The 16,497-nt window shown below is 48.2% G+C and overlaps 1 protein-coding gene across 1 annotated transcript; it reads left to right on the top strand.

Moving 5' to 3' along the window:
* Positions 1-6,185: 6,185 nt before the first annotated feature.
* On the top strand, positions 6,186-15,759 carry SYNPO2L (synaptopodin 2 like). The gene is made up of 4 exons (XM_043598068.1): positions 6,186-6,429; positions 7,616-7,767; positions 8,235-8,749; positions 11,989-15,759. The coding sequence occupies exons 1-4, from the start codon at positions 6,325-6,327 to the stop codon at positions 14,136-14,138; spliced, it is 2,922 nt and encodes a 973-aa protein (XP_043454003.1). The 5' UTR covers positions 6,186-6,324; the 3' UTR covers positions 14,139-15,759.
* Positions 15,760-16,497: the final 738 nt, after the last annotated feature.

Raw genomic sequence — 16,497 nt, 5'->3', positions numbered from 1 at the left:
GGGAGTGGCAGGGTGGGAGAACAGAGGATCTGAAGCAGGCTCCGTGCTGACAGCAGAAAGCCCCATGTAGGGCTCAAACTTAACCAATGGTGAGACCATGACCTGAGCTGAAATCAAGAGTCCCACATCGGGGGCGCCTGGGTGGCTTAGTGGGTTAAGCGTCCGACTTTGGCTCAGGTCATGATCTCGCAGTTCATGGCTTCAAGCCCTGCGTCCCTGCGTCGGGCTCTGTGCTGACAGCTCAGAGCCTGGAGACTGGTTTGGATGCTGTGTCTCCTTCTCTTTCTGTTCCTCCCCTGCTCGCGCTCTGTCTCTCTCTCAAAAATAAATAAAATTAAAAAAACATTTTTGAGTCCCACACCCAATTGACTGAGCTACCCGGGTGCCCCAGTTAACTTTTTTTTTTTTCTTTACGTTTATTTATTTTGAGAGAGAGAGTGGGAGAGGGGCAGAGGGAGAGAGAATCACAAGCAGGCTCCACACTGTCAGCACAGAGCCGGAAGCGGGGCTCAAACTCATGAAGGCGAGATCATGACCTGAGCCTCTATCAAGAGTCACCCAGGCATCCCTACTTGTAGGGTTTTTAAAAATATACGTGGCCTCACTTAATCCTTTCAATAATAGTTCTTTTTTTTTTTTTTTTTTTTTTTTTGAGCACTGCTGTGTACTAAGCCATGTTCTTGGTTCTGGGACTACATAGTGAACAAAAGTTCTTGCTCTCTTGTTGACAGTAAATAACAGCTATTCTGAAGCAGGGAGTGGTTCATTCATTGAAAAAAAATGCACTTCTAGTCTGTGCTGGAAGCTATATTAGGCATTGAGCATGCTTTAATAAACAGGAAGGTTGTTTTTGTCCTCAGAAGTTGAGGTCAGTGGTTCTCCAAGTGTGATCCTGAGATCAACAGTAACACTATCACCTGGAAACCTGTTAGAAACACAAATATCAGACTCACCTTAGACATACAGAATCAAATTTTGGAGGTAAGACCCAGTGAGCCATGGCTTAATAGGCCCTCCAAATGACTCCATAGCACACTGAAGATTGAGATTTACTAATCTAGATTAGTCATTTGCCAAATTCTGTTAACATGTGTTGAGCACCTTCTCTTAGGCTGTGCCCTCTACTAAGTGTTTTCACAAAATTTATCCTCTGACACCAACTGTCATATCAACATAGGAAAGGAGGTATCTTCTGTCTTGCTTAAAGTTGCACTCCCAGGGGCACCAGGGTGTCTCAGTTGGCTAAGCATCTGACTCTTGATTTTGGCTCAGGTCATGATCTCATGATTCGTGAGTTTGAGCCCCACATGGGGCTCTGTGCTGACAGTGCAGAGCCTACTTGGCATTCTCTTTCTCTCTGCATCTCCCCTGTTCACGCTCTCTCTCTTTCTCTCAAAATAATTAAACTTGAAAAAAAAAAAAGGTTGCACTCCTAGTATGTGGTAAAGTCTAAATCCATGGTTTCTTGTAGAGGCTGATGTGTTGCATTATACTGGTTTCTGTGTCCCCACTCTTGTTTCTCAATTGGCTGCACATTAGAATCATCTGGTGCTTTTTAAAATGTCAATACTGAGGTGCCTGGGTGGCTCAGTCGGTTGAGCGTCCGACTTTGGCTCAGATAACGATCTTGCGGTATGTGATTTCGAGCCCCGCATCGGGCTCTGTGCTGACTGCTCAGAGCCTGGAGCCTGTTTCAGATTCTGTGTCTCCCTCTCTCTCTGACCCTCCCCCGTTCATGCTCTGTCTCTCTCTGTCTCAAAAATAAATAAACGTTAAAAAAATTTTTTTTTATTAAATAAAATGTCAATACTAGGTGTCAAAGCAATAAAATCATAATCCCTAAGGCTGAGGCCTGGGAATTACTATATATAGATCATAAATAAATAAGTAAATAAATAAATGTAGGTCATTTCGCTATACAATCATTAATCCTACTGTCTTATTTTAGGGAACCAGTAGCTTTAAATTTTTTCCAGGTGAGGGGCACCTGGCTAGCTCAGTCGGTAAGGCATGCAAGTCTTCATCTTGGGATTGTAAGTTCAAGCCCCACATTGGGTGTAGAGATTACTTAAACATAAAATCTTTAAAAAAAATTTGTTCCAGATGATTCTAATGTGCACTCAAGGTTAATTGAAAGCCACTGGTATAGCACAATGGCTGATTTGTAGCTAGCACTCAATAAGCGTGAGTATTTGAATAGTGAGTGAAAGGATATTTTAGATACTCTTTTTACTGATGAGGTCAAGTATCTGCCTGAGATCACACAACTAATAAATGGTGAAACAAGATTCCCAGTCCATTTTAGACACTAAATCCCAGTGTTTTCTATGACTACATCATACACCAAGGCAAACCGCATTTAGCACATGAGTAGAACAGCTATTCCAGGAAACTCTGTAGCCTTTGATAACTATTCTTACACCACCATAATGTTGTGATTTATAACAAAAAGATCTCTTAGAGTACATTCATACGATGGGAACCTAAAAATAAGTAGAGATTTTATTATTAACATGTGTTGGCATGTTTATGCACACTATCTGTCCATCTTTCCGTGACCACCTGTGCACTGTAAGACGTTATTTAATTTAGCCAACATTCATTGAGCACTCTTCACATCAGGCATTGCTCTCTGGACTGTTGACGGACTGTTGCACATAGTCCTTTCAAGTTTCTCAGTCTATGAGGAAGACAGGCATATAAACAAACTACAATATTGGCTGAGGAATGCAGTTAAAAAAATATATGAACAAGGTACATAGGTTGCCAAAGAAAGTAAGGATTAATTCTATATGAAGGAAGTGGGGAGATGGGCAGAAATTAGAATTCCTCTACGTTGCCCAGCACTGCACATTAAGAATCATCTGTGGTGCTTTTTAAAATGGCAATACTAGGGGCACTCGGGTGGCTCAGTTGGTTGAGCATCCAACTTCAGCTCAGGTCATGATCTCAACAGTTTGTGAGTTGGGGTCCCACACTGGGCTCTCTAATCTCAGTGCAGAGCCCATTTCGGATCCTCTGTCCACCTCTCTCTCTGCCCCTCCTCTACTCGCACACTCTCTCTCTCAAAAATAAATAAACATTAAAAGTAAAATAAAAAATAAAATGGCAATACTAGATGCAACAACATGGATGGATCTAGAGGGTATAATGCTAAATGAAGTAAGTCAATCAGGGAAGGACAAATACCATATGATCTCACTCATATGTGGAATTTAAGAAGCGAAACAGGGGCGTCTGGGTGGCTCAGTGGGTTCAGAGTCCGACTCTTGATTTCAGCTCAGGTCATGCTCTCACAGTTTGTGAGACTGAGCCACACAATGGGCTCAGCACTAATAGCACAGAGCCTGCTTGGGATTGTCTTCCTCACTCTCTCTGCTCTTCCCCTGCTCTTTTCAAAATAAATAAATAAAAACTTTAAAAAAAAAGAAGCAAATGAACAGAACAAAAAGTCAAACAAGAACACAGACTCTTAAATATAGAGAACAAACTGGGGGCGCCTGGATGGCTCAGTCGGTTGAGCGTCGTTGGACTTCGGCTCAGGTCATGATCTCATGGTTCGTGAGTTCAGCCCTGTGTCGGGCTCTGTGCTGACAGCTCAGAGCCTGGAGCCTGCTTCGGATTCTGTGTCTCCCCCTTGCTCTCTGCCCCCTCCCCTGCTCGTGCTCTGTCTCTCCCTCTCTCAAAAATAAATATAGAGAACAAAATGATTGTTGTCAGAAGGGAGGTGGGTGGAGGAATAGGTGAAATAGATGAAATGATGAGCACTGAGTAATGTATAGAATTGCTGAATCACTATATTGTACACCTGAAATTATTATAAAACTGTATGTTAACTATACTAGAATAAAAATAAACCAAAAAAATAAATTAAACATTTTTTAAAAGAGAGAAAAATGTATAGAATTTATACAAAGAAACTTGAAAACACTTCTGAGGAATATAAGATCAAAACAAGTCTAAAGGCATTCCATTCATTCATTCAAAAAAACCAAGCACTTACTATATGCCAGGCATTGTTCCAGGTTTTGGAGATACAAAACTGAACACAACAGAGAAATCCTTGACAGTTAGGAACTAATATTCCAGTGGGTAGCAAAACCTACCATCAAAAATATGTCAATTCTCCCTATGTTAATCTGTAAAGTTCACAATACCAATAAAAATGCCAATAAGATTCTTTCAGGCCCAAGATATATTTAATAATATTGCAAAAATGGAACATGTATCCTTGCAAAGATGCTGTAAAAAAAAAAAAAGTGTCCCCAGGGGTACCTGAGTGGCTCAGTCAGTTGGGCAGCCGACTTCGGGTTAGGTCGTGATATTGTGCTTTGTGACTTACGTCCCCGTGTCAGGTTCTGTGCTGACAGCTCGGAGCCTGGAGCCTGCTTTGGATTCTGTATCTCCGTCTCTCTCTGACCCTCCCCCGCTCACACTCTGTCTCTCTCTCTCAAAAATAAATAAACATTAAAAAAAATTTTTAAATTGTGTTCCCAAAGTATACCTGTTTAACATTGCTATGAAATAATAGAGAGCCTGCCCTGAGTGAGGCATTGGAGTTATGACTCAGTATTACACTAACAATTGTTCCTCCCCAAGAGGGATTATATAAAGAACGAGATACCCCGGAAGCATGAGCCTGGAGTAGGAAGGTTGGCAAAGCCTCTGTGTCTGCCTCCCAGACATTAGTCAGAGTCTGGATCTGCTTGGCTACACCAAAGGAAAAAAAGAAGAAAGAAAGAGAGGGAAGGAGAGAGGGAAGAAAAGAAAAGAAAAGAAAAGAAGAAAAGAAAAGAAAAGAAATGGAAAAGCATAGACATAGAGCATTCAGAACCCATTATTAGACCATCTTAGTGTTTTGTAGTACTGGTTTACATAAAATAAAGGTATGGCATAAGGATTGTATTTTGTTCTGTAAAACTCTTGCTGTCTAAACATTCTTGCCTGATTGTTTATTTAAACAGTATATTTAGGGGCGCCTGGGTGGCTCCGTCGGTTGAGCGTCTGACTTCGCTCAGGTCATGATCTCACGGTCGGTAGGTTCGAGCCCCGCATCAGACTCTGTGCTGACAGCTCAGATCCTGGAGCCTGCTTCGGATTCTGTGTCTCCCTCTCTCTGCCCCTCCCCCACTCATGCTCTGTCTCTCTCTCTCTCTTTCTCTCTCTCTCTGTCAAAAATAAACATTAAAAAAAATTTTTTAAGTGTATTTTGGCTTACACTAGACAAGACAGTTACTTCTAAGTTTTGGCAAGTCCCGAAAATCAGGGGCTAAATGAACAGGGAATCACAAAATGGACAATTGCAACCGTTGCTGAAAGTGGGGAAAAAAATAAAATGACAATATTAGGTACCAGACCAATAAAATCTGAATTCCTAAAGCTGAGGCCTGGGAATCATTATATATATATATACGTTAATAGATTATTTCATTATACAATCATCTAATCCTATATGCTGCCTGTTATTTTAGGAAACCAGTAGTTTTAGTTTTAATTTTTTTTTTCAACGTTTATTTATTTTTGGGACAGAGAGAGACAGAGCATGAACGGGGGAGGGGCAGAGAGAGAGGGAGACACAGAACCGGAAACAGGCTCCAGGCTCTGAGCCATCAGCCCAGAGCCTGACACGGGGCTCGAGCTCATGGACCGCGAGATCGTGACCTGGCTGAAGTCGGACGCTTAACCGACTGCGCCACCCAGGTGCCCCGAGTTTTAGTTTTAAAAAGCTACATTGCCCTCAGCACTGCAACGGGATATGGATCTCCATTTTGATTAACAGGTAAATTCATACAGCAAGATGAAGGAGGCGCTCTTCTGGGGATCTTGTGAAATTGTGGAACAAGCCCAGCCATTTCTCACCATGGAACTGAAGCCCACGCTGCTGCTGCCACTTGAAAATGAGCTTTGGAGGAAAGCAGTTGGGATTAGTCCGTGATCCTATTAGGGAAGGCACAGTCCCTGAAAGTGTATGTATTAGTTAGAGTTAGTACTCTGAGTCCTGAGTAAAAGGCTCATGCAGGAGAACTGGGGAAAGGTGAAGGCATAAGTTTTGACTATAATTAGCTTTGGGAGTAATACAGCTGGGGGAGGGACAGGAGTACAGCCGGCAACTATTTTGAGCACAGCTCCGATTGACAGGACACGTGTGCTGGACTGTACTGATCCCAGGGCCAAGTTGCCTGCCTGTGGTGTGTGGTGTGGGGGGGAAGGCCTGGGCAGCAGGAGCAGGACAGCCATACAGACAGGCCGGACGGGGTACCAGCGCCTCGACTTCTCTCCCTGGGACACTGTCCAAACTCCGAGGGCCATAGGCCAAGCTGAGCGATGGGTGCTGAGGAGGAGGTGCTGGTCACATTGTCAGGGGGAGCCCCCTGGGGCTTCCGACTTCAGGGGGGGGCCGAGCAGAGGAAACCTTTACAGGTGTCCAAGGTAAGGGAGAGCCCCTATTATTGAGGTTTGAGGGAAAGGGGAACCCAGGGGAATGTGGGAAGAGTCATGTGGTGGCCTTTAGGGGAGAAGTGGGAGGCTGTGAAGAAGAGGAGTGGGGGTGGGCAGGTGGGCAGGTGGGCAGGGAAGCATGCTCATCTGGTGGGAGGAGTAGTGTCTGAGCACAAGCTTCTTGTAGGGGGCTACTAGAAAAGAATTCCTGGTTGCTGGGAGCAGAAAAAAAGAAAGTTCCTGAGGCACCATAGTAGCAGAGGTCCTGTTCTGACCATCCAGTCTTTGCTCTCCTGAGTCTGTGCCTCTACTCCAAATTCCAGGAATATAGGGAAGGTTCTAATTTTTCTTTAAATTGATATGTGACGAGCTGAGGCTGTCTTACCCAGCCCTACCCTACCCTGCCCTGCCCTGCCCTACCCTGCCCTGCCCAGGCCCTCACTGCCCCTCTTTCCCTTCACCAGACCCTTTCTCTCCCTATGCAAGACTTTTTAGGTGCTAGGAGGATTATGGCATGATCTGGCCTGTCAGATAAAGCTGTTATCTGTTTGGTTTCACCTCACAGGCTTAGTTTTCTCAACCATAAAATGTGGGTAATAACGGTACCTACTTCATTCTAAGGATTAAATGCAATAACATATGTGGGGTGCTTGGCACCATACCTAACATTTAGTAAGCACTCAATAAATGATAGCCATTATTACTAGTATTATTACTTTCACATATGTACATGTGTGTGCACGCATGGCACACATATACACAACCACAGTCTCCCAGAATCTGCTGGACTCCCTCCAATCTGGAACACTGTTCTAAAATCTTGACCGTGTAGGTAATGGCCCCTGAGATTCCAAGGCCTAGAAGAGAACTACTGGCTAGTAAAGATATTGCCCTTGGAGGGAAATCTTCAGGTGATACAACTGCCATTCCCAGTACCTCCCCTCTGTAGTTTGCCCCCAGCCTCTTTGATGGAGTAATATGATGTATTACTCCCTCCAGTCTGCACCTTCTTCCCTCTTGATAGGCTCCCTCAACTGTAGCTCCATACCCCTCCCATGTCTTACCCTGCAAAATATATCCCCTCCACACATAGGTCCTTCCTATCCTGATTCCTTTCATTCTATTCCCACTTGGAGCCCTCCCTCATCTGCTATCTCTCCTCCCAACACCTTCTCAGATCCGAAGACGGAGCCAGGCTGGCAGAGCGGGACTCCGAGAGAGGGACCAGCTTTTGGCCATCAATGGGGTCTCCTGTACCAGCCTCTCTCATGCCAGTGCCATGAGCCTCATTGATGCCTCAGGGAATCAGCTTGTCCTCACTGTGCGGCGGTATGAAACCCTCTCACCTCAGCCCACCCTCATCCCCCTAGTCCAGGGTTTCCAATGTCTATCCCAGCTCTGTGTCTCACTGCCCTGGCTTCAGCTACTATTAAGTACCCACTTCTTGTAAGTCTGGGCTGGAGTATAAATGTTTGTATATGCCTCCCAGAGGGCTTCAGTGTATCTGCAATTAAGGGATGGGGGTGTCAAGCAGGTATTTGAGTGTGTAGGCCTACTTCAACCCCTTGCCTGTCTCCTCGCCATCACATCTCCCTCTAAGCCCCTGTCCACTTACAGCCCTTCAAGCACATATGCCTCCCAGTTTGTCTTCATATCCCCACTCTTCCCAGCCCACTCGTTCAACCTATAGGCCAGTCACCTCTCTCCTCCTTTCCTTCCTTCTCCCATCCCCTCTAGATCTCGCTAGCTGTCAGTCATCCAGCCCACTTCTTAAGTACTGTCCTCTTTCCATCCAGGGTAGAGGATGAGGGGCCTGTGCGGTCTCCATCCCCTGGTGAGCTTCAAGTGTTGTCACCCTTATCTCCACTGAGTCCTGAGCCTCCTGGCGCTCCAGTTCCCCAGCCTCTTCAACCTGGGAGCCTCCTCTCACCCCCTGACAGTGAGGCTTACTACGGAGAGACAGACAGTGATGCTGATGGACCTGCCACCCAGGAGAAACCCCGCCGACCCCGCCGCAGAGGCCCCACAAGGCCCTCCCCTCCAGGAGCCCTACCTGATGAGGTCTACCTATCTGACAGCCCTGCAGAGCCAGCGCCTGCCGTAGCTGGCCCTCCCAGTCATGGTGACAGCCGTGTGAGCTCCCCATCTTGGGAGGATGGGGCAGCCCTTCAGCCACCCCCAGCTGAGGCCCTGCTGTTGCCCCACGGCCCCCTCAGGCCTGGCCCTCATCTTATCCCTATGGTGGGGCCTGTTCCCCACCCAGTGGCAGAAGACCTCACTACCACCTACACCCAGAAGGCCAAGCAAGCCAGTGAGTGCCTGAACCCTTTTTCCCTAGCCAGAATCCTTCAATCTGAACCCTAAATCTACCCCTCCGTAACCATGCTTTATGCTTCTTTTGGATATAGGCTTGGGGACAAGTGGAGAAGAGTGATGAGTAGGAGGGAAAAATAATTATTCTCACAGTCCCCATTATTTTTACTGTTCGAACCAGTGTGGCAAAAGGTGCAGGTGGTTCAACCCAACCCAGGAACAAAGTAGGGAAGCTGGAAAGGGACATGAAATCAACAAAGGGTTTGCTTGTTGTTGTTGCTATGATTTTGCTAAGTGTCAGACAGACAGGGTGAGGGCATAGTGAAGACATGATGCAGGGGAGTATCTGGAAGCAGGGCAGGAGCTTTTCAGTGTTAACTCCAGGCATAACATCAGAGCCACCTTTGACATTTGTAAATTCAGTTAGGATTCCTGGGACTGGGAGACTATGGGATAGTCATGAGATCCCTAGGAAGTGGCAGAGGGAGGGATCTTTGACTCCTTATCTCAGGCAAGAATGTGGGCCTGGGCAGAAAAAGCCTGTTCCACTTATCTCAAGCTCTTTGCTATTTTTGATGTGAGCTACAGAACAAGGTCTAAGGGTGAGCTTTTTCCCTGTCTCGTGCCTCTACCCCAGAGACCTTTGTTGTCACCTTGAAAATCTAGGATTACCCCTCTAGTTCTCATCTCTCATTTCTTCCCTCTACCGTTCTGATTCCTGGTCCATAGAACTTTGTGTGCCTAAGTCTGGGACAGAGGCTAAGGACAATGATAAAATAGAGACTGACATCCCTGAGAATGTCCAATATCCCACAAAGAAATTCCAGATGCATGCCCAGGATCCCATGCTTATCCCCAATTCTCATTTTAGCACCCCTCCCTTCCTATCATGCTGGGTTAGACTGCAGTTAGTGGCTCAAGATATTTTTAGCCAAGCAGACCTCATTGTCCAGTGGGGTGGGGTTGGGGGAAGGGTAGGCAGGTGTCCATGTCCATCACACCGGGGCTTGTGGGGCAGCAGAGAGAAGGGAGGGAGGGGGCCAGGCTCAAAAAATAGCACAGTGACCTCATTCAGCTGCCAGCTCTAGGGACAAGACAAAGGGGCTTTAAAAGGCGTGGGGGGTGGCTCAAGCTGGTCCTGCTCCAGCCAACACTGCATTTCTCAGCATGGAGAACTTTGAGCCCATCAGCCAAGAGCCCTTCAGCCAAGCCAGCTACAACAAAGCCCCAGACCCAACTCCTGAGCTCCAGGACCCATTCTACGCAGGTACTACCCTCCCATAGCCAAGAGAGTTCTGGGATCTAGACTGGAAGGGAATAATACATCAACAGCTTAGGAAGGGGTGTCTTTGGGAAAGGTCTTATTCCTTATTCCTTCCTCCTTTTTGACTTCTTTCTTCTCTTCTCAGGAGAGTTTCACTGCCCCTTTCTCAGAATGGGCTGATGCTATGGCTACATGTCAAAGGGGTTTGTGACCACATGAACTTTAGAAAACTCATGGGGAGGGAATGTGTGTGAAAGAAAGAAGTATGAGTAATCTATAAATACATGAAGGCATGTATATGGGAGTCCATGGGAGGATATATGTGTGACCATGAAAGTGTCTGTATATATGTGTAGCTGGTGTCAAGAAGGCTTTAATAGTAATGGTTACTCACAGTGGGCCTTAGGGCTGCCATTAAATGCTAAATTTACCTACACTATCTCACTTAATCCTCATAGCAATCCTATGAGATAGCCATTATCATGCTCATTTACAGATGAGGAAACTGAATTTCAGTGAAATGAAGTAACTCTCCCAAGAACCAAAAACCTGAACTGAACTCTGGTTCCAGTGCCTATCTCTCATGCACAGTGCTATTCTGTGGTATAAACGTTGGGATGGGTGGAATGAAAGCCCTAATTAGAAAGGAGCTTGGTATCTTGAGTGGAAAGCGGATGGAATTTCAAGAATTTTTCAGGAGGAACTGGGGATCATGGATCAGAGTGTATCTGTGTCCAAGGCAGGGTCGTAGCAGCAGGGCATCCTCTCCCATTTCCTGGCCCCACCTCCTGGGCCCCACATGGCATAGGAAGCCCTGCCCAGGTTGCCCTTAGTACATAGTCCTTGTGTGCCTGCCTCTTAGTGACTGCCTGAGCTCTCTACCTACAAGGCTGACCCCCAAAGAAGCCCACCCCACTCCCACCACAGTTGGGTGGTGGTGGTGGGGGGAGGATATATTTACCTGATGACCTCGAGGTATCCTAAAGATTTGGAGGGTTGCCTTGGTGAGCAGCACTCTGGCTTTTCCTGCATCTCAGATGTGAGGCTATCCCTGGCTGTGAGTATCAGGGGTGTGAGGCACAGAATAGTGCCCTGGTGGTTGGAAGGCCAATATCAGCTCTAAAATTTTGTCCAAACTACTAGTAACAGGGTCTCTGCAGGGGGAGCTCCGTGAAGAAGGAATATGCATGCGTGTGAATGTATTTGAGTGACTGTGCTTTTGTGTGGGTTCATGTGTATTTACATATGTTTATGTGAACTAGGGTATACATAAGCTGGGGTATATACGAATGAGAGAGAAGAGTACATATGAGAAAATATGCCCATAGCTGGCCTTCACTAGACCCACATGCTTGCTGAAATGTGTGGTGGTTATTTCTATGAATGTGTATGATGTGGACTACATAATGGAGGTGGAAATGTGAATGAAGATCCTTGTTCCTAAGGGTCCTTTGTGTCCCTACCATAGGGGTAGGGGTAAGAAGAGGAGATAAGTCCCTAAGTTTCTGAGAAGCCCCCTAACATGGTCTCTGTAGTAGAAGGAAAGTGTCCCTTCTCATTTTGTCTCTTCCTGGGACCTGCCTCATCTCCCTGGCTGGCATGGGAAGTGACTGTCCCTCACCTCCATTGCCAGCCAGGAACGGTGGGAGGCAGGGGAAGAATGTGTGGGGGGTGGGTAAGAGCTCATCTCCAGGAAAATAGAAGCAGAGTAGAGGGGAGAGAGGATAGAAGGAGAGATGTGGTCAGAGCGGTGTGAGGACAGCCAACCAGAATCTGCCTTCCCTTCAACTGTCCTTGGTTTCACCTTTCACCTACCACTCTGCCCCAAGTCAGAGGACTTTGCCACAGGAAAAAGACATTGTAGATCAGGCCAGTGAAAAGAGAGTAGGTGGGAGGGCTGAGGAAACTGGCTGGGGTGTGGGGAATAGGACTAGAAGACGTTCACTGACCATTTTCCCTCCTGGCTTCCTCAGAACTGCAACGGGCAGAGAGCCTCCAAGAGAAGAGTGTGAAGGAGGCTAAGACCAAATGCCGCACGATCGCATCCCTTCTAACTGCAGCCCCCAACCCCCACTCCAAGGGGGTGCTTATGTTTAAGAAACGACGGCAGAGAGCCAAGAAGTACACCCTAGTGAGCTTTGGGGCTGCGGCTGGGACAGGTGCTGAGGAAGAAGACGGGGTTCCTCCAACCAGCGAGTCGGAGCTGGACGAAGAGGCCTTCTCCGACGCCCGCAGCCTCACCAACCAGTGCGACTGGGACAGCCCCTATCTGGACATGGAGCTGGCCAGGCCAGGCTCAGCTGCAGGAGAGGGCCAGGGCCAGGGGCTGGGAGGGCAGCTGAGTGAGGCCTCCGGCAGAGGGGTCCAGCTCTTTGAACAGCAGCGCCAGCGCACAGCCTCCAGCACCCAGGAGCTGGCACGGGATGGTCCAGCAGCCGTGCTCAATGGGCAGGGCCTGCAATCACCACCTCGGGCCCAGAGTGCTCCTCCGGAAGCAGCTATACTCGCATCCAGTCCTTCCCCAGCCCCTGTAGTCAGCCCCACCCCCTTCTTCCCAGGCAGTGGAGCTCCAACCCCGGCTCCAAACATCTTTAACCGGTCAGCTAGGCCCTTTACTCCAGGCTTACAAGGGCAGCGGCCAGGTACCACCTCGGTTATTTTTCGACCCCTAGCCCCCAAGAGGGCGAATGAAAGCCTGGGAGGTCTCAGCCCCGTCGCACCGCCCTTCCTGTCCTCTCAGGGGCCCACCCCTCTGCCCAGCCACGTGCCGGCCTCCGGTTCCCCCAGCACTCCACGCACCTCAGGCCCCGTGACAGCTACAAGTTCCCTGTACATCCCAGCCCCCAACCGTCCCGTAACGCCAGGCGGAGCCTCGGAACCCCCCGCTCCCCCTAGTGCCGCTGCCATGACCTCCACCGCTTCTATCTTCCTATCGGGACCTCTGAGACCAGCTGCGCGTCCAGAGGCTCCTGCCCCAGGCCCCGGGGCGCCTGAGCCACCCAGCGCTCGGGAGCAGCGCATTTCCGTGCCAGCTGCCCGCACTGGCATCCTCCAGGAGGCCAGGCGACGGGGGACCCGGAAGCAGATGTTCCGGTCGGGAAATGAGGAGACGAAGAACTCGCCCAACCCCGAGCTCTTGTCGTTGGTGCAGAACCTGGATGAAAAACCCCGAGCCGGGGGAGCGGAATCTGGTCCAGAGGAAGATGCTCTGAGCCTTGGAGCTGAAGCCTGCAATTTCATGCAGCCACCAGGGGGCAGGAGTTACAAGGCTCTGTCTCACGTGACGCCTAAAACCGCTCCTCCAATGGCTCCCAAGACACCGCCCCCAATGACTCCTAAGACTCCACCCCCAGTGGCTCCTAAGCCCCCTTCTCGTGGGTTCCTTGATGGGCTAGTGAATGGGTCAGCCCATTCGGCTGGAATCCCTGAGCCAGCAAGGCTTCAGGGCAGGGGTGGGGAGCTGTTTGCCAAGCGGCAGAGCCGAGCAGACAGGTATGTGGTAGAAGCTACACCTAGTCCTGGCTTTGGCCCTGGCCCTAGGCCCAGAAGCCCTTCCCCTACACCATCACTGCCCTCTTCCTGGAAATATTCACCCAACATCCGTGCCCCACCTCCTATTGCTTACAACCCACTGCTATCACCCTTTTTCCCCCAGGGTGCTCGAACTCTCCCTAATAAGGCCCAATCCCAGGGTCCTCGGGCAACCCCTAAGCAGGGTATCAAGGCTCTGGATTTCATGCGGCACCAGCCCTACCAACTTAAAACTGCCATGTTCTGTTTTGATGAGGTTCCCCAGACTCCTGGCCCCACCTCTTCAGGGCCCCCCAAAACTGCCCGAGTCCAGGAGATCCGCCGATTTTCCACTCCAGCACCCCAGCCCACTGCAGAACTCCTGGCCCCCACTGTTCTTGCCCCACGAGCAGCCACTACATTGGATGAGCCCATCTGGAGGTCAGAGCTGGCCTCAGCCCCTGTTCTTAGCCCAGGCCCTCCTCCAGAGTCTCCCAGGGGTCTTGGAACTTCCCCTAGCTCCTGTGGCTTCCAGGTAGCCAGGCCTCGGTTCTCAGCCACCAGAACTGGATTGCAGGCTCATGTGTGGAGGCCAGGGGCAGGCCACCACTGAGTGGGGTACAGCTCCCAGGACCAAGGAGAGGTGGAACATCCTGTTCATAAAGTTGCTTCTCCAACCTATCCCATGCCCTCTCTCAGGCATCCGGAGGCTAAATTCCCTCCTGCCAGAGATAGTTTTGGAGTTGGTGTCCCATCCTCCTGGCTCCCAACCTCCCTGCTACTTTCCAGCCTACTATCTCTGCTTTGTTATCTGTGCTTCCCTTTGTCTCTGTAGCTCCTTTTGTGGGTCTTTGTCTTTATCTCAGTCTCTCGACCCACACTCCTCCACTGGTCTCTCTTTCTCTACATTTGTGCTTTTCTCTGTGAGCCTCATTTTAACATTCAATGAGAAGCACACAGAGAAGTTACCAGTGAGACCTCAAGCAAGCTTACCATCAGGCAGGCTTCAAAAGGACTAAATTGATCCCTGCACTAAATCGCTCTCTACTCCTCCCTCTCATTTTCCAAGCTTGGCTGGCATATATCTAGGCATGTATGTGTACATTTGTGTATGTGCAAATGTGTGTGAGCACAGATGTGTTCTTATGTCTGAGGCAAGAGTAAGAGGAGAGGTCTAAATAAAGACCAAATCTGGGTCTTCCCCCTGTATTGATGAAAGAATGGTCAGATAGCCAGATAGTGGGGAGAAAGATGGGCTGGACTCAAAGATCAGTGTCTGTAGCGGGGGTACAGCATCTTGTGAAACTCACAGATTATGAGAAGACTTGAAGGGCCAGAGCAGTTTGTAAGGGCTGAGTTATACCAGCTAGACCAGGAATAGAATTAAGAATTCTATTCATCAGGGGGTGCCTGGCTGGCTCAGTTGGAGTAGCAAGCAACTCTTGATCTCAGAGTCATGAGTTTGAGCCCCACATGAGTTTGAGCCCCACATAAAAAACTTGAAAAAAAAAAAACGAATTCTATTCACCAGGATTTAAGAGCAACTTAAGAGACCCATGCTAAGCTATAAGGATCCAGGAAGTGGAAAAGAAAGACAAAGAATTTCTTCTGAGAATGAAAAAAAATCATTGGCTTCATTGCCTCATGCACCTAAGACAGAAAGGAGGGAGAAAAGTGCCATGGTGTGAGAAGTGACATAGAAACCAGGAGCAGAGCAGAATGAATGAAATTAATTGAGCCACAGAGAGGAGCATGGGGAGGGAAAGAGAGACAGTAGAGGTGGGTTTCAAGAAACTCACTGTGTACAAGAGGGGGATTGGGGAAAAATTTGAGAGAGAAGAATGCATTTGTCAGAATGAAGATGGATGATGGTAGGGGGATGTGAGAGTGTGTACTGAGTGTTGGAGGAATACGTGGTGTCTGTGCTACTTCCTTTGAGTCTGGCCTTCTGCCTTCTGCAACTTGTCATGATGACCTGGGAAAGGGCAAGGAAATACCCAGAGCCAAAACCTCTTTTCAGTCCTACCCCATCCCCCGAACCCTAGCTTTTGTTCCTTTCCAGCTTCTGGTCCTGATCTCTGATCCTAGATGGGTATGGACTCCCTTTTCACCATGACCACCACCAGTCAATCACGTTTGCTGCTTGATCTGGATTGATCGCTTCCTTTGCATATTGGGTGTGAGTCACAGTACTTTGGTTTGTGCACAAGAATAAACTTAAGCTCCAAATCTTCTGTTGCTGTCATCTCTTCTAGTTTTATTCTTAAATCCTAATTCTCTTTCATCCTTTCTAACCCTGATCTCCTGATTCCTGATCTCTTTCTCCATTCCTGCCCTATTTTTCATCCTTTACCCTTCATCCCCTAGTCTTTTGCTCTTCTTTAACCAGTTCTGTCCCACTCCAATTTAGCCACCTCCACCATTCCCCTTGGTTCTCACTGCCTGCATTCTCCATCCAGATACTCCCCTTTTCCATCTCCTGCTCCATACTTCCCAATCAAGGCCACAATTTCAGAACCAAGAGGAGTGGAAAGTCCCTCCGAGCTTTTGCCATCATGTCCTACCTCTCTGGAGGAAACGATGATATTTCCATGGGAAAGCAATGCCTGGAGGTGAAGATGGGATGGGAGAAGGAAGAAGAGAGGGTGGATCAGTGTGGATTGAGTTTCATATATAAGGGAAGGCACTAGAGGTAGGCTAGAAATTAAGGACTTCTGAGAAGGTAAGTGCCATTACTCCAGCAGGGGGCATATTTGTGCAAATAACCAGGCCCAGAACCCTGATGCTCCCAAGTACAGTCTTAGAATTCCAAAGGAAGGGCCCAGTGAGCATAGGTTGAATTTTGTCTTCATCCACCTAGTAGTTCTAGGTACTCAATCATAGCAGACAAAAATTTTGGGGTTTTTTTTGTTGTTGTTGTTTGAGAGTAGGATGGTGGTGATGACAAAATCACAAGTTTGCCGTTCATGTTT

The sequence above is a fragment of the Prionailurus bengalensis genome, chromosome D2, assembly GCF_016509475.1.
Source record: "Prionailurus bengalensis isolate Pbe53 chromosome D2, Fcat_Pben_1.1_paternal_pri, whole genome shotgun sequence".
Classification (NCBI taxonomy): domain Eukaryota; kingdom Metazoa; phylum Chordata; class Mammalia; order Carnivora; family Felidae; genus Prionailurus; species Prionailurus bengalensis.
The sequence above is the reverse complement of the archived record's forward strand: the minus strand, read 5'-3'. Positions and strand labels throughout refer to the sequence as shown.

Bases quoted from the DNA above. Each gene is read 5' to 3' on its own strand.
- SYNPO2L (XM_043598068.1), top strand. From the start codon at position 6,325: ATGGGTGCTGAGGAGGAGGTGCTGGTCACATTGTCAGGGGGAGCCCCC. The intron at 6,430-7,615 runs GTAAGGGAGAGC...ACACCTTCTCAG, and splicing joins AACCTTTACAGGTGTCCAAG to ATCCGAAGACGGAGCCAGGC. The intron at 8,750-11,988 runs GTGAGTGCCTGA...TGGCTTCCTCAG, and splicing joins CCAGAAGGCCAAGCAAGCCA to AACTGCAACGGGCAGAGAGC.